Genomic DNA, 27,676 nt, shown 5'->3' with positions numbered 1-27,676 from the left:
TGCGGCCCTCAGAAAGGCTGTGGTGAAAAAAGATGTGAAATCCAAGGTGGCGGCCAAGAAATGGCTGTGATGGTAGGTTAGTGGTAAAAATTTTAATAACGACAATTCAGGTGAATTTTTGTGAAGCGGCACAAAAATTCACCTGAATTGTCATTATTAAAATTTTTACCACTAACCTACCATCACAGCCATTTCTTGGCCGCCACCTTGGATTTCACATCTTTTTTCACCACAGCCTTTCTGAGGGCCGCACACTTTTTTTACAGCTTGGCTGTTTTGGATTAGATAGATGTTTCTTGGTTGAAACAGAATGTTGTAATAATCCTAACATCCGATAAGCCTTTGATATTATGAGTTGGTGGTGGGGTCTCCAGTCTAAATCTGATGAGATAATGATACACAGATCTCTATGAGTAGTCACTTTGGATATAACATTGTTGCCTATACAGTAGGATGTTTGCAGGTGAGGTTTAAGGACATGGATGGCAGGTTCCATAAAGTTATTCAATCAGGTTTAACTGATGACCTTTCATCTGTATTAAATCATAATCATTCGTTTCAGCTGTGTGCCATGTGCTCTCTTAGCTAGCACCTGCAGGTGTGAGCAGGTGCACAACACGTGCTTTATTATTTCACGTGGCCTCGCGCTGAGTTATATTTTAGCGAAGGAGCTACCGAGGCTACATTCCCGGTAGATGTGGCGTAGTGGTGGCCCAACTATTGGTACATGAAGGTCGGTCAATCTGTCAGTTCAAAGGATAGTCCAATAGAACGTTATTTTTTACGTCCCGTCCCGTAAAGTAGTAATGTAGCATTTTCCGGAATTGTTCCGTCCCGTCCCGTTCCGGAAAGTAGATGGCGCCCCATAAATTCCTTCGTGTCATGGGTAGTGTCTAGTGTTTATCTGGCATAGCTACAACCCATCGGAGCGGCATGCATACTACTGTAGCTACTGCAGCTAGTATGACTTTCAGCAAAGGAACTTTTGTTGTTGTTCTCGTGTATGGGTGGATATTACGCCAGGGGAATAGCCAGAGCGGGAGCGGCCAAAGTAAGTTGATATTGGTAGTTAGATGCTGTATTAAAACAAAATGGGTAGTAGTTACTGATTGGTAGTCATCTGGTTCAGAAACATTTGGTAGTAAATCTCAGTCAGAAAGGTACTATAGCCACTGAGCTAACCAGTCACTAAAATTGTACGGGGGAAAGGCATTGGTTCTGAGAAGCTACTGATCCACTTCAAATGGGCAGTGTTACTGATAGCTACGTAGCTATCTCCGGTAGCTAGATGGTAACTGAGTGTACCTTTTGGGCAGCGGAGGTAGGAGATGACGTCACAACAATTGCGTGACTCGGATTTGAGCGTACTGTACATTTAGCTAAGTAGTTCTAGTAGCTTCTATTCCACTAAATCCCTACCGCATCAAAGTAAAAAAAAGTAGAAGTATATGGTAGTTTAACCTCGGGAATGGTCCAGTAGCTACATGTTCAATTGAAAGAAGTGCTATCAAAAAACAATATATTGAAGCCTTACACATAAAACTACAAAGCCTTACTGACACATTCTTTGTGAACTTGACTGCTTCAAAGTGTGGGATAGAAGTGTACGATACCATAGATAATGGAATAATCTACCCCAGAACATTGTTAATGCTCCCACATACACTGAGTTTTGTAATGATTTGGACACTTATAATTACACCTGTGCATTATAATCTTACATGATTCCTGCACAGTACACAATATAATAAAAAATAATAATAATATTGCAATGGTGACGTCATTTCTGTAAAAACTAGTAATTTCGTGTACGGACAATCCTCATGGGTTTGATTGGTCTTGGTTACGGGCTCAGAATCAGCCTTGCTTCACAAAATATAACCTTCATACAATCTTCAGTCACTATGGCTTGAGCAACCATAACAAAGAAGTTCCAAGGCAAACTACCGTGGTTTGATAACACTAATAGTGAATAGGAAACTGTTGGGGTAAATTCAAGAAGAAACAAAGTATAGTTGGTGAGATATCACCACTCAAAGTCCCTACCCATAACGAGGATTGTCCATAGTGACATCACCATTGTGAATCCCTACTTGTACTATATTATCTATGACGATATCCTATTCGTGGTGGGGTAAACTATGAAACTGGATTTATTGTCAGAAATGGTAATTCACTTGTGTAGAAATCATTTCATGTGTCGAACTTCATTTAGTTTTAGCTACAATGAACTTTGCAAAAGAGGTGTTAGTCTCTTACCCATTGTAGTTAAACAAACACTACAGATGTAACATTATCTAAATACTTAGTTTTAGCCATTCCATCACCTGAGCAAATCACTCATTTTGTAAGTTATTGCATGATACCCTACACATGTGAAATTACCTTACTATAATCATCCATATCTCCTAGCAAAAAAAAGCTTTGGGTGCGAAATTTCACTTTAGGCCACATAACTTAATTATTAGTTTCTCATCCTCCTGCACTCAAAATACTAGTGTGGGAGGGCAGACTTTTATTTTACTTTTTACTAACTATATCCCTTTGGCCCCTATGTGAATAAAGAAAAGTGTTCCGTTAAACGCAAAAGCCAATATATTGGCTTTTGTTACACACATGCATTCAAATACACACATGCATTCAAATACACATATCTCGTAAACGAAATATCCTATGAATATACGGTTTGGACCACGCTACTCTGTGGTTAATGGGTAATATCCTAAGCTTTATGCGAACATTGTAACATGATTGAGCGTGAAATAAGGCCAATATGCGTTTGAAAGAATTTTCGGCCATTTTAAGACGATAATTGCTATGATACTACCTATCATAAAGGAGAGACGGAATAAAGAAGGTTAGTAAAAGTTATATGATGTTATAGATCTATCCTTCGTGAGCAGTTTAACACAAACCACGAAGGAATAGGTTGTTCCTACATGGAATAACAGGAAACCAAATTTATGTCAAAATGCGTATTTTCGTAAAATAACTTTCGTTTTTAAGAACCAAAGCCAAAGTATTGGCTTTAGGGGCCAAAGGGATATAGGTTAATTAACTAGCTAAAATGACTGAGAATGCAGTTTTCTTAGACTGGTCTAGCAAGGTACCAACTTCAAAAGGTGTTGGATGGTTGCACTAAATCACCAGTGGTGCAAAAAATCTTTGATGAAGTAAGAAAAACGGCGATGCGGGCAGGGATGAGAAACTAATAATTAAGTTTATGTGACCTTAAAGTTGCTTTATGCAAATGTGCAAAAATGTTTCAGTTAAACATTTGCTGAAACTTTAATAGGTTTCCTTTGCATATGCCCAAAAGGCAGAGGTAGGACATGATGTCATAATGTGCATGATTTTGCATAATGCAATTAAATTCCAATGATAATTATATGGTGTACCAGCTACCTGCATCATTGTAGATGCCAAAGTCGATTGCATTTATTGACTAAGAATAATAAACAATAGCACAGGTACTTAAAAATAAGATCAGAATATAATGCTCTATTTTGTTATTAAATTGAAGAAAAGTACCATGAACACTTGATTTAACTATCAGAAATATATTTTAGATAGTGGAATTATTTGTCAACAAAGTGATTTGTCACACTTGTTCACTCAGAGAAATCAATGTATTAGCTACTACCATGTATGCTATGAAGAGTTGGTTTGTTTTACATTAGCTAGACAGTAAATTGTCCACATATTTGGACTGCTTCAAAATATCAAGTTAAAACTTAACACTAGACAGATAAACACCAATGCAGTGCCTCATTTTACCTATAAAAGCGATAAAAGGATTCTGCAAGTTCTTGCAAGAAATGACGATGTCTTAACTCCTGAAAATCTCCTGCAGAATTTTGTAGGGTTCCTGCAAAATCCTGCAAGAAATGACTATAGTTTTTTGTGCAATATTCTTGCAGAATTGTATTGCCTGGGATGTGCCCAAAAGGTAGGTCTTCCAAAATCAGGTCAGAGTGTATGTTACTGGTTGAACTAACATAATTATTATGCATTGCAGTACTTGAACGGGTGGAGATACTAAAATTGAGGCAATTCAGTCTCAGGTACAGTATTTATTTAGCACACTTGTTTTTAAGTGTGAGCGCTGGTAGAAAATGATTAAGAAACACAGTAGGTAAAGTGTGACTGTATACTATAACGAGTAGCTAATAGCTAGCTAACTCTTGTTCAGTGATCCATTCTAATTGAAAAAAATCTTTCCAGAGCAATGAGATCATGTGTGACATGGAGACCACTCACTGTATGTGAAAATTCTGGGTGTATAGGTATATATATCTACTGACCCAGTACAGCTATACAACCTTGTGCAGCTTTAATGTCTTACAGTTACTGAAGTGAACCATTGGAATGCCATATAATACCTGTATGGATGTAAGGTTAAATTTGATATGATCACTTTAAGGTAAAAGAAGTCTGTACTATGCATGCTCATAAGAATATACCAGCACACACACACACTGTAACTAGTATAAAGTGTGCTAGTAGCCATGACAAAAAATAATTATAGTATCAAGACACACGGTAGTGTGTCGTGCGGAAGCCGGCGCGTAACACCCGTGAGTATATTGACAGGAAGAAAGAAAACGCAATTTTCGCACCTACGTAGCTCTGTGCTTCCTTGATAAAACAAGACGATTTCTACTGTGGACATGCCCTCCAACTTCAGCACTCCACATTGCTAATTTGAGCGAAATCGCTTCACGCATTCCCGAGATATGCGACTTCAAACATTGGCTTAGTTTCTTCGTTTTTTTCTTCTTATTTTTCTTCCCCTTGTCGCACACTTACAAAAACTGCTATAAAACGCGAACGCCATATCCAATTGCCTTGAAATTTGGCACACAGAAGGGGGTATAAAGGCGCATCTCTGTACCAACTTTGGCTGGAATACGATAAATAGGCAAAGAGTTATGAGCGATTATTCACGAATAATAACACCAATATGTTGTCACGCCTACAGGGTAAACTGCGTATGGGAAGAAGCTGAAAATCGGTGGGTGAATATGTTAACTATTGAACCTCACACCTTTTGTGGTTTGTAAGAAATCGAGCTAAAAACCAGAAAGATACAACGAAAAAAACAACAGTGTGTAACAATTACGCAATCGAGATTAGCTAATAAAATAAAGACTGCTTGCCACGCCTACCAGATAAACCGCTTGGGATAATGCTTTGAAAATCGCTGTACAGATGGAGTAATCATCTTAGAAAGGCTCATCAATGGTGTAGAAGAATCAGACTTAAAGCCACGGAGTTATAACACGAAATCCAACTTGGTGCAGCAAGTGCGAGATCGAGATACTCTAATAGAGCAGTCACCCTGAAGAGAATTCAAGAGATCAGCTAGAAACAAGTAACCTGTATAGAGATCAGCTACACACAAGCCACCCTGTAGAGAGATCAGCTAGAAGAAGTTACCTTGTAGGGAGTTCATGCAACTATGGAAAGAGATAGTTCATCTAGAAGAAATCACCTTGTAGAGTTCAGCTACAAAGAAACCACCATGTAGAAAGTTCAGCTACAAACAAATCGCCCTGTAGAGAGATCAATAGAAGACGTTACCTTGCAGAGAGTTCAGCTACAAAGAAACCATCATGTAAAGAGTTCAGCTACAAACAAATCTCCCTGTAGAGAGATCAGCTAGAAGAAGTTACCTTGTAGAGAGTTCAGCTACAAAGAAACCATCATGTAGAGAGTTCAGCTGCAAACAAATCACCTGTAGAGAGTTCAGCTGCAAACAAATCACCTGTAGAGAGTTCAGCTAGAAGAAGTCACCTTGTAGAAAGTTCAGTTACAAAGAAACCATCATGTAGAGAGTTCAGCTACAAACTAGTGACCTTGTAGAGACATCAGCTAGAAAAGTTACCTTGTAGAGAGTTCAGCTACAAAGAAACCATTCTGTAAAGAGCTCAGCTGCAAGCAAATCACCTGTACAAAATTCAGCTACAAACAAATCACCCTGTAGAGAGATCAGCTAGAAGAAGTTACCTTGTAGATAGTTCAGGCACAAACAAATTGCCCTGTAGAAAGATCAGTTAGATGAAGTTACCTTGTAGAGAGTTCAGCTACAAAGAAACCATTCTGTAAAGAGCTCAGCTGCAAACAAATCACCTGTACAGAATTCACTCAATTCAGCTACAAACAAATCACCCTGTAGAAAGATCAGCTAGAAGACGTTACCTTGTAGAGAGTTCAGCTACAGTGTGCAAAGAAACCACTATGTAGAGAGTTCAGCTGCAAACAAATCACCCTGTATAAAATTCTGCCACAAACAAATTGCCCTGTAGAAAGTAGAAAGATCAGTTAGAAGAAGTTACTTTGTAGAGAGTTCAGCTACAAAGAAACCATTCTGTAAAGAGCTCAGCTGCAAATAAATCACCTGTACAGAATTCAGGTACAAACAAATCACCCTGTAGAGAGATCAGCTAGAAGAAGTTACCTTGTAGATCGTTCAGTTACAAGCAATTCTCCCTGTAGAGAGAGCATCTAGAAGAAGTCACCTTGTAGAGTGTTCAGTTACAAAGAAACCACCATGGAAATTTCTGTAATCAATATATGTGACCGGATTTGCGAAAAGGTACCTTTTCCACACATTTGACATACCAGCAAACAAAATGATGTAACACTTGACTCCTTACACTGATTAACTTGCTCTTAGTATCCAATTGTAGCCAGAAACTGTAGCCACATTCAGTGAAAATTGCAAGCATGTGTATGCCATGATCAAAATGTTATGAAGCTTTAAAGTTCAAAAAATGGGTCAAATTTTGTGTGTGAAAAAGGTACCTTTTCGCAAATCCGGTCACATATGTATTATATAATTATATATAATTTGTACATTTACTGATAAAATATTTAAAGTACATCTACTTCATCTTTTCTTCTTCCTGTGCTAAAGAAAAAAAGATAGGTTAAAAAAGTCCCAAAGCCGGCCATAGGCCGGCTTTGGGGTATACAAATACAAAAAGAAATGAAATCTAATCCAAAACAGCCAAGCTGTAAAAAAAGTGTGCGGCCCTCAAAAAGGCTATGGTGAAAAAAGATGTGAAATCCAAGGTGGTGGCCAAGAAATGGCTGTGATGGTAGGTTAATGGTAAAAATTTTAATAATGACAATTCAGGTGAATTTTGGTCAATTGGCACAAAATTCACCTGAATTGTTGTTATTAAAATTTTTACCATTAACCTACCATCACAGCCATTTCTTGGCCGCCACCTTGGATTTCACATCTTTTTTTACCATAGCCTTTCTCAGGGCCGCACACTTTTTTACAGCTTGGCTATTTTGGATTAGATTTCACTTCTTTTTGTATTTGTATACCCCAAAGCCGGCCTGTGGCCGGCTTTAGGGCTTTTTAACCTGTCACTTTTCTTTACTACAGGAAGAAGAAAAGATGAAGCAGGGTGATTTCTTTGTAGCTGACCTCTTTGCAAGGTGATCCTTCTAGCTGATCTCTCTACCGGATGACTTGTTTGTAGCTGAACTCTCTACAGGGTGATTTGTTTGTAGCCGAACTCTCTACAAGGTAACTTCTTCTAGCTGATCTTTCTACAGGGTGATTTGTTTGTAGCTGAATTCTCTACAGGGCAATTTGTTTGCAGCTGAACTCTCTACATGGTAGTTTCTTTGTAGCTGAACTCTCTACAATGTGTCTAGCTGAACTATCTACAGGGTGACTTGTTTCTAGCTGATCTCTCTACGGTGTAACTTGTTTCTAGCTGAACTCTCTACAGGGTGATTTGTTTGTAGCTGAATTCTCTACAAGGTAACTTCTTCTAGCTGATCTTTCTACAGGGTGATTTGTTTGTAGCTGAATTCTCTACAGGGAAATTTGTTTGCAGCTGAACTCTCTACATGGTAGTTTCTTTGTAGCTGAACTCTCTACAATGTAACTTCTTCTAGCTGAACTCTCTACAGGGTGACTTGTTTCTAGCTGAACTCTCTACAGGGCAATTTGTTTGCAGCTGAACTCTCTACATGGTAGTTTCTTTGTAGCTGAACTCTCTACAATGTAACTTCTTCTAGCTGAACTATCTACAGCGTGACTTGTTTCTAGCTGATCTCTCTACAGTGTAACTTGTTTCTAGCTGAACTCTCTACAGGGTGATTTGTTTGTAGCTGAATTCTCTACAAGGTAACTTCTTCTAGCTGATCTTTCTACAGGGTGATTGTTTGTAGCTGAATTCTCTACAGGGCAATTTGTTTGCAGCTGAACTCTCTACATGGTAGTTTCTTTGTAGCTGAACTCTCTACAATGTAACTTCTTCTAGCTGAACTCTCTACAGGGTGACTTGTTTCTAGCTGATCTCTGCAGGGTGACTTGTTTCTAGCTGAACTCTCTACAGGGTGATTTGTTGGTAGCTGAACTCTCTACAAGGTAACTTCTTCTAGCTGATCTTTCTACAAGGTGATTTGTCTGTAACTGAATTCTCTACAGAGCAATTTGTTTGCTGCTGAATTCTGTACATGGTAGTTTCTTTGTAGCTGAACTCTCTACAATGTAACTTCTTCTAGCTGAACTCTCTGCAGGGTGACTTGTTTGTAGCTGAACCCTCTACAGGGTGATTTGTTTGTAGCTGAACTCCCTACAAGGTAACTTCTTCTAGCTGATCTTTCTACAGGGTGATTTGTTTGTAGCTGAATTCTCTACAGGGCGATTTGTTTGCTGCTGAACTCTCTACGTGGTAGTTTCTTTGTAGCTGAACTCTCTACAATGTAACTTCTTCTAGCTGAACTCTCTACAGGCGACTTGTTTCTAGCTGAGCTCTCTACAGGGTGATTTGTTTGTAGCTGAACTCTCTACAAGGTAACTTCTTCTAGCTGATCTTTCTACAGGGCGATTTGTTTGCAGCTGAACTCTCTACATGGTAGTTTCTTTGTAGCTGAACTCTCTACAAAGTGACTTCTTCTAGCTGATCTATCTACAGGATGACTTGTTTCTCTCTACAGTGTGATCTGTTCATAGCGGAACTTTCTACTGGGTGATTTGTTTGCAGCTAAACTCTTTGCATGATTGTTTCTTTGTAACTGAACTCTCTACAAGGTAACTTCTTCTAGCTGATCTCTCTACAGGGCAATTTGTTTGTAGCTGAATTCTCTACAGGGTGATTTATTTGAGCTGAACTCTCTACATGATGGCTTCTTTGTAGCTGAACTCTCTATTAGGTATCTTCTTCTAGCTGATCTGACTACAGGGTGACTTGTTTGTAGCTGAATTCCCTACAGAATAACTTGCGATGTAATATAACTGAGTAAATTATAAATGCAGCTGAATGCTTTATTAGGGTGACTGTTCTATTAGAGTATCTCGATCTCGCATTTGCTGCACCTAGTTGCCTTTCGAATCATAACTCAGTGATTTGTAATCCGATTCTTCTGTACTACTGCACGAACTTTCTATGATGACTATTCCAGCTACATACTGATTATTAGCTCGTTGCTCTAAGCGGTTTGCCTGGTAGACACGAAAACTAATAGTTTTTTATTCATAAAAATCGATCGCGTAATTTTGACACAGGTTGGGTTTTGTGTCATATCTCCATGGTCTTTATCCCGATTCCTTTCAAACGACAAAAAGGCACTCCTACGATGGTTGCTCCATCTACAAATCAATTTTCAACTGATTCCTCCAAGGGGTTTACCCTGTAGGCGTGACAGACCTTCGACCTTATTTTACGCAAATAATCGGTCATAACTCCGTGGATGTTCATCGGATTCCTACCAAAGTTGGTACGAAGATCCGCCTTAATGAGCCCTTTAAATGTGCCAAATTTCAGCCCAATCCGAGCACGAATTCGTGTTTTATGGCGAATTGTGTGAAATGAAGATGAAGAAGAAAACGAAGAAATTAAAACGAACTTTTGTTCGCTCGTATCTCGGAAATGGCTAGAGCGATTTTCTTCAAATTTGGTATGTAGACTCCCCTAACTGGGCGGCACGTCTCTAGCAAATTTGGTTCCAATCGGATAAGGGATCACAGAGCTACATAGGTGTGAAAATTGCGTTTTCTTTCTTCCTGTTAATATACTCACGGTGTGGCGCGCCCGCTTCTTGGGCCGCACGACACACTATCGTGTGTCTTGATTATGTACACTTGTTAAATTAAGTAGGGATTTGGAGATATATCATATTGACATTACCAACTTCCCACATGGGTGTCCCAAGCAAGGTTATACTGGTAGCTACTAGTCAAAGTTGCATATACTACCATAGTTTATGGTACATCATAGAATTATGTGCAACACTTAGTTTATAGGTGCTGGATCTAACATCATAGCAGTAGCTAGATATGAAACCTGCAACTGCAACATAATGGCTGATCAGAAAGTCAATATTACTTCAAATTGTCTACCCTCACATCAGATAATGACCTACTGAAACCATGGGCTTATATAGGGTCCGCAACGTGAAATTTCGACCTCCGAGAATCAACTACCAAACCACCCACAAATGCTAGGCTAGGTATCACTTAGAAAATGCCAGATTGGAGTTATTTTTCATTAACGTCTTGTCGTGAAAATCGGCGAATATGCTTACAAATTACGAGATTTTTTGCTATATCTTCAAGGAAATATCTTTTAAAGCTACAATACGCACTCTCAACCTTTCTTACTAACTGTACTCTAAACTAAAACCATCAGTGGCTGCATTGTCTGGAGCAATTTCCAGCCGCAGCATCGCGAAAATGTAATTTCGGACTCGAAAAAAGTTTCGATGCCACTGGAGCACACAGTAGCGATGCCAAAGTAACCCTCCCAGGTAAAACTGGTCTGGCATGGGCCCAACTTCTACCACACCAAATATCATCGAATTCCAAAATTGTTTGCCATCTGGCTGAGCTCGACGGCTATCAAAAATTCGTCAAAAATGCCGATTTTATTCACTGACGGAAACTTTTGCTAGCCAGATGTGCTAGTTTACTTCTCAAAAGCTTGCTAGACACATAGCCAGTAGCTTTCATTCATAGGGTTGGTGTGGCAGCTCTTCTAGCGACCTCAAAAACCGCCAAATGCCGATATCCACGAATTTTGCCGATATCGACCAATTTACAATGCGTTAAAGAAATCTTGCACACCAAACGTGATGCTTTGCCTCTCTAAAATCATGCTGCATCCTTGTTTAATTATATTCGTCCATATGGTGGCACTGGCGGCTCTCTTATGGAGGCCAAAATCCATCAAAATGCCTATCTCACCATTTGTCATTAGTTTTAGGAAGTTTTACAGGTCAAACATGCTGGTTTACTTCTCTACATCTTTACTAAACGTTTCAATCACCTTCGTCTGTGTAGGCACCTTTCTTCAGTCTCTTGAAAATGTCAGAGCACGCCAATTAGGCGAAACCATCAACACCATGCACTTACTGTTTATTTTGTTTCATTGATTCCACGAAAATCCAGCAGAAATATTACATAACCCAACTGGAGTTATAGTCTAGTTTTAAATATCCACTCTTCAGAACTCTACACGAATGGAAATTTAGATTGTGGTTTTTGATAATCGGAATTTGCATTTCGGTGATCATTTATATACAAATGTAGAGTACAATATTTAGAGCTAGACTAACTCCATTTGCGCTCTATTACATTTCTGCTGGTTTTCCTGTCATTCTTGCGTGGAACCAATGAAACAAAATAAGCATTAACTGGTATTGATGGTTGCGCCAAATTGGCGTGCTCTGACGTTTTCAAGAGACTGAAGAAAGGTGCCTACACAGACGAAGGCGATTGAATGGTCCAGCAAGGATGTAGAGAGGTAAACCAGCATGTTTTACTTGTAAAACTTCCTAAAACTGATGACAAATGATGAGATGGGCATTTTGATGGATTTTGGCCTCGATAAGAGAGCCGCCAGTGCCACCCTATGGACTAATATAAATAAACAAGGATGCAGCATGACTTTAGAGAGGCAAAGCATCACGTTTGGTGTGCAAGATTTCTTTAACGCATTGTAAATTGGTCGATATCGGCAAAATTCGTGGATATCGGCATTTGGCGGTTTTTGAGGTCGCTAGGAGAGCTGCCAGACTAACCTTAGGAATGAAAGCTACTGGCTATCGGTCTGGCAAGCTTTTGAGAAGTAAATTAGCACATCTGGCTAGCAAAAGTTTCCGTTAGTGAATAAAATTGGCATTTTTGACGAATTTTTGACAGCCGTTGAGCTCAGCCAGATGGCAAACAATTTTGGAATTCGATGATATTTGGTGTGGTAGTAGTTGGACCCATGCCAGACCAGTTTTACCTGGGAGGGTTACTTTGGCATCACTACTGTGTGCTCCAGTGGCATCGAAACTTTTTTCGAGTCCGAAATTTCATTTTCGCGATGCTGCGGCTGGAAATTGCTCCAGACAATGCAGCCACTGATGGTTTTAGTTTAGAGTACAGTTAGTAAGAAAGGTTGAGAGTGCGTATTGTAGCTTTAAAAGACATTTCCTTGAAGATATAGCAAAGAATCTCATAATTTGTAAGTATATTCGCCGATTTGCACGACAAGAAGTTAATGAAAAATAACGTCAATCTGGCATTTTCTAAGTGATACCTAGCCTAGCATTTGTGGGTGGTTTAGTAGTTGATTCTCGGAGGTCGAAATTTCACGTTGCGGACCCTAGCTTATATTAGCGGCATCTTCTCCACTCAGAAAGGGCACACTGGCTTACCAAAACAACCAAGCATATTATGACATCTGTGTGTGTCCATTGTGAGACTATTAATTATCAAACAATTACTGTGTGTGCAGCATACGACTGCATGGATAGAAACTTTTAGTGCCTGAGGCTCTTTCTTTCCAACAGTCTAGAAAATGTTTTGCGCAAAAAGCAAAGTTAGAAACTTACTATAATCAAGAGCGGTTTTAGGGGGGTTTCCTCTGAAATAGTGCACGCCCCTACGATTCGTCTGGGTGATAATAAATTACAAAGAGCTTTACATACTGTATTATATTATGGGTTTTTCTATTGGCAAAACTTCATACTCTTTGAAATCACCTTCACAGTGTTCAAAACTACCTAGTGACTTTTTTTTGGTCTTCAACTAGTTTCATGTATTTTAATTGATCTTTTAATTGTGGTTGTGCAACCACTAGATGCTGTGGTTAGCCATAAAAATGTACAGAAACCATTGGGAAATGGACAACCACGGACAAAATCTATTGTCACATTAAATCTAATGGAAATATCCAAGTTTTTGAAGTAGCACTGTAGACTACATTGATTTCTACGCCCTGTGGTGTTTGTCTGCTGTAAATACGCTAAGCCACTAGCGAGTTATGAGCCAATAAAAGTGATAAAAAATGTTTTCTGGAGATGAAACACACAAGCAGCTGCTTGTTATTCTTGTTTACCAGACATGCAGTACAAAAGCAAGCCTTACTATCACCTGGATGATGTATCTGGGCTCCCTGAACACGCGGGTAGTGATGAAAGCCAGAATGGAACAGAACGGAACCAATAGGGGCATGCGCCAAGCTTTTGAATCGTTTTAAACTGATTATGCACTGTTTCCAACTTTCACACAATAACTATAATTGTGCTAGAATTAGTTTGCTTCTGCTATAGACATACTAGAAGTCATTTGCTTGATGGCTCTATTTAATGCCCACTTCAAGAATGCGTTGTACAATCGTCTAAGCTGAACAATGATCATTTAGCTAAATTGTTAAACTATTTTAGGGTTTCCACTCAAAATAGAAAGATGCTCCATTTTGTTGTTTCTAGAGATTTTCACACAGATTTAAGGCAAACAAGTGCTAATTTGTTATTGGAATGTTTGCAGCAGTCGCTATCAGCACAATTTTAACATATGTAAATATCCAAAAAAATGGTCATGTGACCAAAAATCTCTTCATGTATGATTTCCACTGCAAATAAGATGATGCCTTAGCCTTTTGCATTGTTTCTGATGATTTTCATGCAGGCTGACCTTGAGATAAAACACACAAGTGCTAATATATTATTAAACTGTCTATTACTTTCAATACATCTATACCAGTGCAGTTTTAACTCTAAATCCACAAAAGTGGTCACGTTGCCAACAATCTCATTACAGCTATAGCTAAAGGATGTGCTATAGCACCTAAGGCAAGAAAATACACTAATTGTGACTTCAGTCACCCTAAAATACAATGTTTTTCTAATAAGATGTCCAATTTAACTATTATGATATTTTTGGTCACATGACCACTTTTTACATGTTATTGTGTGCTAAACTTTTGCAGATACCCAATGCCACAAGGAATCCAATAATAAATTAGCACTTGTTTGCTTTATCTTAAAGGTGAAAATCACCAGAAATAACAAAAGGAAGTGCCTTCCTATTTTGAGTACTATTTTTTGTATGCACTGTTAATATAACATAGCTACTGCAGTTTGCTAACTCGTAAATCACTGCCAATAATGGTAGAATTATAGTTGCTTCAGAAAACCAGCGACACTTGTACTAAAAAGGCTTGAATACCGCTACAACATGAAAAATACTATAGTAGTTTACCTTTTGGAATGGTAAGGAAGTACTTCTACAACTAAACTGGATGGATTTATTTACACACACTTTACCACGTGGTGGGCATTTAATAGAACTCTGATCGAACGATTACTAGCACGCCTATAAACAGAAACAAACTAATTCTAGCACAATTCTAGTTATTGTGTGACAGTTGGAAACAGTTTTAAAACTTGATGCACGCCCCGATTGATTCCGTTCCATTCCGGGTTTCAACAGTACCCCTGCAAAATCTGACATTACGAGCTGTAACTCTCAGAAGCCTTGATCCTTTATCACAATACTGGAGTTCAACCTTCCTCTGTGAGTAAGGCCACTCCAAAATAATTCATTGTTTCCCGCCCACATGCAGATTCTCTTCCCGCATGGCCATTCATTATTGCTGTCAGCTGAACATTTTATTCATTATTTATCCTGTGATTGCATAGCAGTATCTAGTTTAGCATTCAGAAAGCCCATTTAGTTAGCTTTTCACTGTTCAGGTTCTTAGTTTAAATATTTCTACTGTATTCTTACCTGTAAGTTATTTATGAATTTCGAAAAGAGGTGGAAATATCTATAATGAATAATGGATAATGAACCACCCGCCCGCATGTAATGAAATGGGAAACAAGGAATTTTCTTGGAGTGGCCTAAACCTTCACCCAAAAGCATCAGTAGTTTGATTGGTGACATAGGTTTCCTGTCGCTGTATCATTTGAGCACAATTTTGGGCTCCAAAAATGGGTTTTTGTCTACGGACACCAAATGATTAATAGTCCAAACTTCCTCACACCACAGTAGTAATCATCCATAAACAAAGAAGTCACATACGAAGTTTGATTGAGTTGTGACATCTCTAACCATCTGGGTGAGCGTGATATAGGGCAAAATTTGCTGGTAATCACACCTTTACTACATAACTTGCCCACTCAACAGTTTAAAAATTGATATCTCGGTGTAAAACAACTGTATGATCCATGACGTATAACTAATAGTGAAGTTATCGTCGCTGCAATTCAGCTACAAACTCACATAGCCTAGTTCAATCAGGCTCATGTGACTAGGCTTGGGTGTGGTCAGTAATGATACACTGGCTACTTTTATTTGTTTATTATTACTGGGTAGGCAATATTTGTATTAAGGAATAAAATCACAGTTGTCGTAGCACTGCATAAGACATCAAGTGTTTAGATGGCAGAAATTACACAAGCTTAATTGTAATTTCCTTAGCGCCATTAAATTTTATTTTACGATTCCTGACGACAATAACCTTATTTCTAGCCGTACTTAATTTTTATTTTTTTTACAAATTAATGACATAAGATAAAACAGTACATAATAAACAAAAACAAATTATCTTAAATATGGGCCTCAGCGACCTGCACAGCAATTGGTGCATCAGCAATGGGACAGCGAAAACTGGACCTGGCACCGCGAATACACATAATTGCAGACCTCAACAAAGAGAAGCTCAATTTACATCTCAGCCATCCCAGTGGCGTAGCTACCATTGAGGCAACCAAGGCAGCTGCCCCGATAAAAAATGCTCAACGATTCAGGCTGAGCAGGCCTGAGTTTTGGCCCCCTATTCAAACGTTACTATAGACAGTATTTAATACTGTACCACACAGATAGAATCTATGGCTGTAGTACTAAGCAGGGCTGGAGCCCACAGTGACACAGTCTGGCATTGGTTGGACCACTTTTCAGCTACTTGGATTTGTATGAAAAAGATCGAGATACTCTAATAGAGCAGTCATCGTAATATTCTCTAATAGAGCATTCGGTATAGACTATAGCCACTGTTCTCATTACACTGCATGCTTGGTCTAAATCATTTACATTTACTTTTCAAAAGTTCCAGTGAGTCAACTGCATGGCATTGCATTGGGCTAATTGATCATGCATATCATGCATTAGCAGTTACAATCAAAAATAGCCATTTCAAATCATATACCGTACGGAGGGAAACTTTGGAGGGGGGGGGGGGGGGGGGAATTTGGCGAATCAAGCAAAATATCACTGTTGGTGAAATAAAATTTGGCGAATTGTTAGCAAAGCGCACGCCGTATTGAATTAATTAGATCACTAATCGCAGGGCCTGAAGCGAGAACTGGAGTGCAACGCCTCTCAGCGATTCGGCGCCTAGTGTGACGTGGAGTCAGCTACCAACAAAAAGATAATACTATATAAACAGTAGAGAATATCGTACTTAACATGGTAGGACTCGCTATACTTGTCATGCCCGTTTCGAGGTGAAGTTTGAGGAAACCACGTGTACAGTAACTAGCTACCTAGTGAGGTAGTCGAGGCAGGCTTGGCTCTGGCGTAATGCCTGGCCCATTATCCCTTGGTCGAGTAGAAAATTGATTAGTTCGAGGCTTGGTTTGGTTTGCTATTTTCTTCGCCACCAAAATATTTGGATGGGCGAATTTATGGTCAATCGCCAAATTCGCCAAATTTTAACGGCGCCAAAGTTTCCCTCCATACAGTATGTTCAAAATTTTCCTTGAAAGAGCATGCTACCAGACTCCCTAGTTTGACATGCTTAGCACATACAGTTGAGCATCATATGAAAGAAGTAATCTCTGACATAAATATCATACCAGATCAATAAAAGTTATAGTGTGCATGACTATGACCTCTGTTGCAGTCCATGGATGGCTTGACCACTCAAAATATCTCCGGAGTAAGTCATTTTTGTGTTGAGTACAATTAAACTAACATAGTATACATATATAAGCTGGAGCATTGCTTATGACATGTAGAAAACGCTCAGAGTATTCTAAAACAGTTTCTTCCATCCAACCCTGTAAATGCTGTACCACCCATGCTTGAAAGTGTTTGTGATCAGTTGAGTCAGACCCTCTCAATTAGGTCAATGTATAAACTTTGCCTCGGTAAAATGTTTTCCTGGCTACGCCACTGCATCCCATCACTATTCTATAGGAAAGACTGTGCTTTGCACTCAAAAGGTTGGCCAATCTCTTATAAAACTGAGTAGCAGCATCACCCATTCCACCAGTAGTAGTAAAAATTAAGGGAGTAAATGAGGCATTCTCTACTTCATGAACCCGTTGTTGGTATTCACATCTCTTTTCCTTGTCATGACATCGGTATGCAGAGTGTAGGGGTTGATTTGAGGGTGCACTAGGGTTAAAAATTCTGACATCAAAGTATGACCGCTCAAATCGTCCTCCCCAAAAACCAATAGCTGCCTTGCGTTATCATCACGATTAGCTGTTTTGTATTGAAGGGTCTCACCAGAAAGAGGCTGAAGGTGGGGTTCAGTGACAACATTGTTACAGACTTCGGAAAGTAAATTGGCAGTTAGATCACGCACTTCATTATGTCTCAGAGAAGGAAACCCACTCTTTGGGCAAGACAGAGCATGCTCTATGGTAAAAGAGTGACCACAGGCACAGGAAGTAGGGCAGGCAGATGGTAGCCAATGATAGCGAAGCACAATTGCATCATGAAAAACAGTTTTATGAAGCACAAAATTATGTGACTTCAATGAAGACAAGAGAGCCAATTCAATGCACCCTTCTCCTGAGCCAACATGACTGAGGAACGCATGCTAGGAGGAAGTTCATCGAAAAAGTGATTGGCAGATTGAAGTTGCTCTTGATGGCTCCTAGAGTGAAACTTGGATCGCAACTGAACCTGTGCATCAAGACAGTCACCTAGTTGATGTACCTGAGAGATAATCAAGCCAACGAGACCAGCATATACTTCTACAGAGCAGGAACGCTGCTGTGACACAACAATCAAAGGATCAAACACACCAAGGCCTCCTAGCCGCACAGACAAGGCAAATAGCTTTCTCTCAACATCACCAGGGATAGTTCGACCCAATAGACTAGGAAGGAAAACAGATTTAACAAAATGTTCAAGAGGAAGGAAAAGCCGTACTTTAGGGATTATACAGTTGTTTTACATCAAAATTTCTATTTTTAAGCAGTTGAGTGGGCAAGTTATGTAGTAAAGGTGTGATTTCCGGCTAATTTTGTAGTGGTGTCACAACTTAACCAAACTTCATATGTGACTTCTTTGTTGATGGATGATTACTACTGTGGTGTGAGGAAGTTTTGGCTATCAATCGTTTGGTGTCCATAGACGAAAACCCGTTTTTGGAGCCCAAAATCATGCTCAAATGATGAAACCTACCTTACCAATCAAACTACCAATGTTTTTAGGTGAAGGTTTACTCACAGAGGAAGGTTGAACTCCAGTATTGTCAAGGACTCTGAGAGTTACAGCTCGTAATGTCGAATTTTGCAGATATATCGATCGATTTCTACCCCAAGAAGGCAATGGAATTTATTGCCACTGCAACTGTATTCAAGTGAGAGTTAGCAAATCATTTTGAAGAAGTCGAATTTTTACATTGGAAACCCTATCTGTCGTGAAAGCTATAGTACTGGTACCCGGCGAGAACCAGAAGGGCGGACTGAGAAGGTTTTATGCTAGTTGACGCAGCCCGCAGTTCTACAGCACGCGTATGATGTCGCAGTTGGTTGTGTATTTTGCGTTGTATTTTCTCGTCCTTGAAGCAAGACACCGTGGATGTTATCTTAAGAGAGTTGCTGTTTTTCGCATTGAAGAAGATCTTTTGGGCTTGTTGGGAGAGACGGTGTTTTTGTATCGATCGACGGGACCACCTACCGTAGTGAGCGTTACAGAATGGAAATACACTTGGCGTCGCTATCTCATCATGATATTACTGCTATGTGGAGACATTTCCGTTAATCCAGGTCCATCTAGTGTTGATTACCCGTGTGGAGTTTGTAACTGTGAAGTATAGGACTCGGACCCAGCTGTCTGCTGTGATTTTTGTGATTTGTGGATTCATGTCTCTTGTGACCAGAAGATTACACTTTCAGAATATCAGGATATGGTGAATCAACCGTCTGAAGATTCGTGGATATGCTCAGTTTGTGAATCCAGTATTGACCGATTGTCTAAAGTTAGTAGTTCAACACCTTGTAATTACTTATCGTGCATTTGTTTTAATGCGCAAAGTATTTTGCCGAAACGCTTTGATCTTATTGCGTGTTTGTGCACGCATCACTTCGATATAGTGGCAGTTACTGAGACTTTTCTTGACTCATCAATTCCTGATGCTCATATTATTCCATCTGGTTATACTATTTTTCGTCGTGATCGTAATCGACATGGTGGTGGTGTCTTGGTTTTGATTCGCAATTCAATCACTGCAGTTCATCGTAAGGGCTTAGAATGTGATTGTGAGATGTTGTGGCTAGAGTTGCACACTTCTCGAGGCATTATTAATTTTGTGACTTATTATCGACCACCTACAGCTACAACAGACTCGCTACGGGATCAACTGCCCGTCAGTACCTAAAGTCGTCTTGACACTCAAGACGACTTGAGTGAATCTTATATTCGCGATCTAAAATTTTGCGATTGACTACCTCGCGCGTTTTATCGATATAATCAATAGTTTTCTCTGAGCACTTCTAAAGCCTCAATACAATATCGTAAGTATACTATGGCTTCAATTTTCCGGTTTCTCAAGACGACTTCAGTTTCTCAAGACGTCTTGAGTTTCTCAAGACGTCTTGAGTTTCTCAAGACGACTTCAGCTTCTCAATACGTCTTGAGTTTTTCAAGACGACTTTAGCTTCTCAAGACGACTTCAGCTTCTCAAGACGACTTCAGCTTCTCAAGTCGACTTCCGCTTCTCAAGGCTACTCGAGTTTCTATAGATGGATTTTAATGGTGGATGTTTTATTAGAGTATTTGACTGTTCTGTGAGATAGAATATTTAGACTTTGAGCAGTTTCTAATATAATTTTTATTTCCTCTCATTGATTCTTCAATAAAGAGATTGGCCATTCCCCTTACTCTTTCCACTGCCCTTGTATGAATTGCACCTGTACTAAACATCTACTAGCTTGCACATAGTAAAATTTAGGGGGAGGGTGGTCTTAGCAGAATAGAACCTTGAATATTATAATATACACACCTTGCCAATATACAAGCATTCTCTAAGTGCGTACCATTGCATGTCTAATTTGCCATGAAATTATTAATGCTAGATTTTGTCCCCTAAAAGTTCACATAATTATATTTCTTTGTAGGCCAGTGAATAAGTGTTAATATCAGTAACCAGTAATGGCTGAATTTGCTACCTTGCATCAGCCTGGCAACTATATACCAGAAATTTTGCTACACATCATACAATAGACAGTTGAGTTGTATCATTATTTGTTAACTGTGCTCTAAACATTAAAATATGAGTGGATGCCATTGCTTATTCAAATTGTAACAAGGCTATATCTCCTCTCCAAAAAGCTGAACAATTAAACTAGTGTATTTACATCTGAAAATTTGCTAACAGCCAGAAATAGATGACTCTCTATATATACAACACAACATCATCTGCAAATAGTTTTAAAGCCAATGAAGTTACTTACAACATTCTGTAAATCATCTATGTATAATATGAGCAAAAGAGGGCCAAGTACAGAGCCTTGTGGCACTCCTGATATAACAGGGAGCCAGTCGGAATAGCTACCATTGATGACCACTCATTGGTATTGGCAAGTTAGAAAAGATCGAATCCATTGCAACAACTGCATGGCCAGTGATGCCTAATGAAGTTTAAGACATGAGGCACTGAGTTGCAAGCTGTAGCAAAGTCCAAAAAGACACAATGAGTGGTGCTGTGACATTCTAAATATGAACTCTAGACATGTATAACAGACAACAGCAGGGTAACAGTAGAATGGTTATCACAAAATCCAAATTGATTATTACTGATACACCCAGACTTCTCTAAAGAAGTACATACATACTGTCAATAGACATCACCATAAATTTTGACCAACTTGCCTCAGACCTAGCCTGGATCTAAAAACGCACCTGTATCATATTGAGTATAAGCTCCTTTAAAACATTGTGAAGGGCACTGTTTACCATGTTCTCGATTTAGTCTTAAGCAAGCCATTAAACCACACAAAAGCCAGGGCCCTCCAACCTGGTAGCGTTGCCACTACTTTTTATGAACATTTTAGAATTTTTTCTAGGGAGTCACCCTAAAGAAATAGTACATAGAGGACAGGGACGGATCCAGAGCTTAGAAAGAGGGGGTGCACAAGGGTAGTAGGTATATATGAACAGGGTATCTATGGGAGAAGCAGCGGGGGGCTGTGTCCCCATAAGCTATGGGCTATAATTTATAATACTGAAATTCTTGTACAGAGTAGTTTTTGTGTACAAATATCTGTAGTAGTAAATTATGCTTTCTGACTGGTATTTGTTAAACATGAGTTTAGTGTAGGGACAAGTTACACAGTGGTGGTTTCCATGAGTAGTTTACAGTATGACTATAAAGTGTTTTGTGTCGTATAGTTATGGTATCCAAAGGACAGCCAATGCTCGATATATACTATCATTTGCAGCACCATGTTATAGGCACACTTGGCCTCATAATTTTTGCACTTAGTTGATTCTCTATAATTGCAGGTGATAACCTGTTTTAGTTCTATTAGAATACTTGATTGTTCTATGTATTAGAGTATCTCGAATTTGAATGAAATATTTCTTTAGTTTGAGGATGGTGAGTAGACACATTCTCCTTGTGCCCCCTACACCATCTTTGAGTCCATTAATGAGTTGCTTTGGTTGAACAGCATTAAACCATGCAATATTTAACATGTTCAAGTATTGGGAATGGTTCTAATGTGTATGAACAAAGGTCCAGTGCATCAGTACACTGGAATTCTTGGCTGCTCAACACACAACATATTACTATTTGTCTTGATTTTCCATCTATAATTTGTGATTTAACCATGTCATTGACCTACGTACAATTATAGATGTATATAGCTGCTACAAGTATGATGCTTCCTTTGAAACCTGCAACCACTAATTGTAGGAAACCATATGCATTTATTCCCCCATAATGACAAGATAAAAAGTGTAGTATAATTTTAATGTGATAATTTCTTACTTGCAGCACAATTTTACTAAACATGTTATATAGCTATGTATTTACAAATCATGGTGACCATTATGTTTGCAAAATAATAGTACGCTTAGCGGATTGTACAAGAATTATTGCAGGCAATGCTCAGATGCTTATGCCATATTAAATTTTAAATTTTCATGACCAGCTATTGCAGCATCCAGTGCCATTTTAAAATGGTGTAGTCTTCAGCTGTGAACACTCCCTTTGGAAGTGACAACTCCGAGCCGCATGTACCAATGGCTATTGCACCATACTCATCAGGTTCATCAAATTTTATCATGACTTTCTTGTTGTAGGTGCTAGCACTCCCTGTTATGCATTCCATGAATTCCTTTAGTCCTGTAATAAATTATTTATATATACATTGACACATAAGATATTATAGTATGCATACAAGAGGCTTCAAGGTATATGTTATGCAAACCAGATGCTAAAGGGGGCTAGCTAGTAGTGACCAAAAGACGAGTTGAAAGAGACTTTGGGCTAATTGTAAATAGTAATGGGGCTAGCTCTAAATCGCAACATTATAGCGAAACTTGAGGCTATTGTGCATGCACTATGTATGTGTGCATAAGCATACATTCAGAGTAAGTACCTATTTAAGATACATAGCTAATACATTTTTTAGCTTCTGAATCATAATACAAAGTATCTATCAAGTTACACGATGGTGCGTCGCACGGCCCAAGAAGCCGGCACGCCACACCAGTGTGTTATTAACAGGAAGAACGATAATGCAATTATCACGCATACATAATCTATGCATCTTGCTTTTATGAAACAAGAAGATTTTTGCAATGGAAATGCCCTCCACCAGGGGCGTAGCAACAAATTTTAAGTGAGGGGGCTGAGAGGCATGATAACTGTTTGATACAGCTTGGGTACATGCAAAGCATGCGTGCTCTATCTAGGATGGGGTGTGGGGGCACGACCTCACAGGAAATTGTAGAAGAGGTCAAAGTTGTTGTAGAAGAGGTCAAAGTATGTTCTACCTGTGAGTGATCCAGGAATGCCAGTTGATGAAGAGCACTGGTTGTCGCATTCTTCAATATCAGTGATAACTATTGCATCATCTTTGGTTCTGCATAATGAAAATATCAAAATTGTATAGGTCTTCTGAAATTAGGCTAAACAATTTAGCATAGCACAATAATACTCTTAGACTACAGAGCAAAGTTCATTGATAACATATAAAAAAGACAACAGCTTTAATATTGCTAACGGGAAAAAGCAAAAAGTATCTTGCTTAGCTCTGACCTTCCACAACTTATCTGCAGCGAATCAGCATTATCAGTTGCCATCTGACTAGTTCTAACATATCCCTGCAAATTGTAATAGGCATGACTATAGACATTTAGAGTAATCAGTATCTAATCCAAAACAGCCAAGCTGTAAAAAAACAGTGCGGCCCTCAAAAAGGCTACTGTGAAAAAAGTTGTGAAATCCAAGGTGGCGGCCAAGAAATGGCTGTGATGGTAGATTAATGGTAAAAATTTTAATAACGACATTTCAGGTGAATTTTTGTGCCGCTTGGTCTTGGCAAAAAATTCACCTAAATTGCCGTTATTAAAATTTTTACCATTAATCTACCATCACAGCCATTTCTTGGCCGCCACCTTGGATTTCACAACTTTTTTCACCATAGCCTTTTTGAGGGCCGCACTGTTTTTTTTACAGCTTGGCTGTTTTGGATTAGATTTCATTTCTTTTTGTATTTCTATACCCCAAAGGTGGCCATAGCGGCTTTGGGACTTTTTTAACCTGTCTTTTTTTCTTTACCACAGGAAGAAGAAAAGATGAAGCAGATGTACTTAAATATTTCTGATTTTATCAGTAAATGTACAAATTATATATATATAATACATATATTTATTACAGAACTCTCCATGGTGGTTTCTTTGTAACTGAACACTCTACAAGGTGACTTCTTCTTGCTGCTCTCTCTACAGGGTGAATTGTTTGTAGCTGAATAATCTACAAGGTAACTTTTTCTAGCTGATCTCTCTATAGGGTGATTTGTTTGTAGCTGAACTATCTACAAGGTAACTTCTTCTAGATGATCTCTCTACAGGGTGATTTGTTTGTAGCTGAATTCTGTGCAGGTGATTTGTTTGCAGCTGAGCTCTTTACAGAATGGTTTCTTTGTAGCTGAACTCTCTACAAAGTAATTTATTCTAACTGGTCTTTCTACAGGGCAATTTGTTTGTGGATGAATTTTCTACAGGGTGATTTCTTTGAAGCTGAACTCTCTACATGGTGGTTTCTTTGTAACTGAACTCTCTACAAGGTAATTTCTTCTAGCTGATCTCTCTACAGGGAGATTTGTTTGTAGCTGAACTCTCTACAGGTGATTTGTTTGCAGCTGAACTCTCTACATGATGGTTTCTTTGTAGCTGAACTCTCTACAAGGTAACTTCTTCTAGCTGATCTTTCTACTAGGTGATTTGTTTGTAGCTGAACTCTCTACAAGGAAACTTCTTCTAGCTGATCTCTCTAGAGGGAGATTTGTTTGCAGCTGAACTCTCTACATGATGGTTTCTCTGTAGCTGATCTCTCTATAAGGTAACTTCTTTTAGCTGATGTCTCTACAAGGTCACTAGTTTGTAGCTGAACTCTCTACATGATGGTTTCTTTGTAACTGAAGTCTCTACAAGGTGACTTCTTCTAGCTGATTTTTCTAGAGGGTGATTTGTTTGTAGCTGAACTCTCTACAAGGAAACTTCTTCTAGCTGATCTCTCTACAGGGAGATTTGTTTGTAGCTGAACTCTCTACATGATGGTTTCTTTGTAGCTGAACTATCTACAAGGTAATTTCTTCTATTGATCTCTCTACAGGGCGATTTGTTTGTAACTGAACTCTCTACATGGTAGTTTCTTTGTAGCTGAACTCTACAAGGTGATTTCTTCTAGCTGAACTATCTCTTTCCATAGTTGCATGAACTCCCTACAAGGTAACTTCTTTTAGCTGATCTCTCTACAGGGTGAATTGTTTGTAGCTGATCTCTCTACAGGGTAACTTGTTTGTAGCTGATCTCTATACAGGTTACTTGTTTCTTGCTGATCTCTTGAATTCTCTTCAGGGTGACTGCTCTATTAGGGTGACTGCTCTATTAGAGTATCTCGATCTCGCACTTGCTGCACCAAGTTGGATTTCGTGTTATAACTCCGTGGCTTTAAGTCTGATTCTTCTACGCCATTGAAGAGCCTTTCTAAGATGATTGCTCCATCTATACAGCGATTTTCAAAGCATTACCCCAAGCGGTTTATCTGGTAGGCGTGGCAAGTAGTAGTTTTTTATTAGCTAATTTCAATTGCGTAATTGTTACACACTGTTGGTTTTTTCGTGGTATCTTCCTGGTTTTTAGCTCGATTTCTTTCAAACCACAAAAGGTTTGAGGTTCAATAGTTAACCTATTCACCCACCGATTTTCAGCTTCTTCCCATACGCGGTTTACCCTGTAGGCGTGACAACATATTGGTGTTATTTTTCGTGAATAATCGCTCATAACTCTTTTGCTGTTTATCGTATTTCAGCCAAAGTTGGTACAGTGATGCGCCGTTATACCCTCCTTCAGTGTGCCAAATTTCAAGGCAATCGGATATTGCGTTCGCGTTTTATAGCAGTTTTTGTAAGTGTGCGAAAAGAGGAAGAAAAATAAGAAGAAAAAAACGAAGAAACTAAGCCAATTTTTGAAGTCGCATATCTCGGGAACGCTTGAAGCGATTTCGCTCAAATTTTGAATGTGGAGTGCTGAAGGTGGAGGGAGTGTCCACAGCAAAAATCGTATTGTTTCATCAAGGCACCACAGAGCTACGGAGGTGCGAAAATTGCGTTTTCTTTCTTCCTGTCAATATACTCACAGGTGTTGCGCGCCGGCTTCTTGGGCCGCACAACACACTACCGTGTGTCTTGATATAACTTGTACATCAGTATTTTTTTGCAATATGCCTTATTGAAGTTACTCCCAGGTTCTATTTTAGTGGACTATTAACATTTCTGAGCCTGAGCTCTATCGCTGCTTAATAAAAATTGATAAACTCTGCATGTAATGAAGGAAGAAGGTATCCAGCCAAAACTAGCAGGTATGGTTATAAGGGTTGCCAAATTTATTCATTATGTAATGCTGAGGTGAGATGATCTTCAAAGTCGAGTACTAATAGTATATATATATTGCTGCAATAACCACATCCAGTCAATTAACTTAGATATATTGTTGGTGGGTCATCATACCAAGAGTTCATAATAGGTATTTGTATGGGAGTATGACCTGTACAAACACACTGTGTTAAGTTCAGATTAATACCTCTACTGGTGATAGAGAACTGTTGATTGGTGTTGATAAGGTCAAGCCTTTATTAATTTTGAGAAAAGACTGAGTTATTTAATGCAGTGTGTTTGGTGAATGTATTTCAGTTAGACCAGACACTCTCTCCTACTACTAAAATTATGAACTCTTAATCATATGCTTCGTTGAATGGTCGATAACTTCTTGTGCAGTCTCAGTCTAACATGCATACGTAAGCAATTCAAAGGTGGGGCCTGGGGGAGCACAGCCCCTCCTGTTGAAAATAAGTTTGGAAAAATCTTGGATAAAAGTTGCAGTATTATTGGTTTTAGCATTTAAATTTGCATTTTTAAAGCCATTTTACATTTAAATGAAAATACTATCAAGGACCACGATAGTGGTTAATAATAGGGATCACCCATGTTTTTTTTGCAAAAACCCTAATAGAACACGCACCAAAAACCACCTTGGAAAGCACATTCTTCAACTCAAAACAACCATCTGGTGATTCTTTGCAAGGAGTATAGGTCCACTAGTGAGTATCGAGTAGAGAGGAAACAGTAAGTATATTTCAGACAAAACTGAAATTTGCCATTTTGTTCATATTGTTGTTATATTATTGTGTTTCACAGGCATAGTGAAGTTTACAAGGAGAATCCCAGGATAAAAAGTAGCAAGGCTTGCTGAATGGATAAGTGTGTGTGTCTGTGACTTATTCTTGATGTTATTTTTGAATTAAAACAGCCCAACCGGGCTGTTTCTTCTTGTCAAAATGCGCAGTCACGTAGATACTCTAATAAAGCAACGAAGTGTATAAAATTGACAGTTATTAAAATAATTATATAAATTCTAGCACATATTAGGAGACTTTGTATACACATATTTCACATTGCA

General features: G+C 38.9%; 1 protein-coding gene and 1 long non-coding RNA gene across 2 annotated transcripts; one reads left to right on the top strand and one right to left on the bottom strand.

Moving 5' to 3' along the window:
- The first annotated feature begins 899 nt into the window (after positions 1–899).
- Positions 900–27,653, top strand: LOC136255406 (uncharacterized). Its single transcript, XR_010700888.1, has 3 exons — positions 900–1,051; positions 27,230–27,342; positions 27,415–27,653. It is a non-coding gene; the product is annotated as an uncharacterized lncRNA (long non-coding RNA).
- On the bottom strand, positions 22,457–23,812 carry LOC136255388 (uncharacterized). The gene is made up of 3 exons (XM_066048156.1): positions 23,754–23,812; positions 23,489–23,577; positions 22,457–22,835 (listed from the first exon to the last, which is right to left on the bottom strand). Exons 1-3 carry the CDS (start codon positions 23,795–23,797, stop codon positions 22,642–22,644), a joined length of 327 nt encoding a protein of 108 aa, XP_065904228.1. The 5' UTR covers positions 23,798–23,812; the 3' UTR covers positions 22,457–22,641.
- Positions 27,654–27,676: the final 23 nt, after the last annotated feature.

The sequence above is a fragment of the Dysidea avara genome, chromosome 5 (genome assembly GCF_963678975.1).
Source record: "Dysidea avara chromosome 5, odDysAvar1.4, whole genome shotgun sequence".
Classification (NCBI taxonomy): Eukaryota; Metazoa; Porifera; class Demospongiae; order Dictyoceratida; family Dysideidae; genus Dysidea; species Dysidea avara.
Note: the sequence above shows the minus strand (reverse complement) of the source record. Positions and strands in the feature narration are given on the sequence as shown.

Bases quoted from the DNA above. Each gene is read 5' to 3' on its own strand.
- LOC136255388 (XM_066048156.1), bottom strand. From the start codon at position 23,797: ATGGCAACTGATAATGCTGATTCGCTGCAGATAAGTTGTGGAAG. The intron at 23,578-23,753 runs GTCAGAGCTAAG...TTCATTATGCAG, and splicing joins CTGCAGATAAGTTGTGGAAG to AACCAAAGATGATGCAATAG. The intron at 22,836-23,488 runs GTAGAACATACT...AATTTATTACAG, and splicing joins CATTCCTGGATCACTCACAG to GACTAAAGGAATTCATGGAA.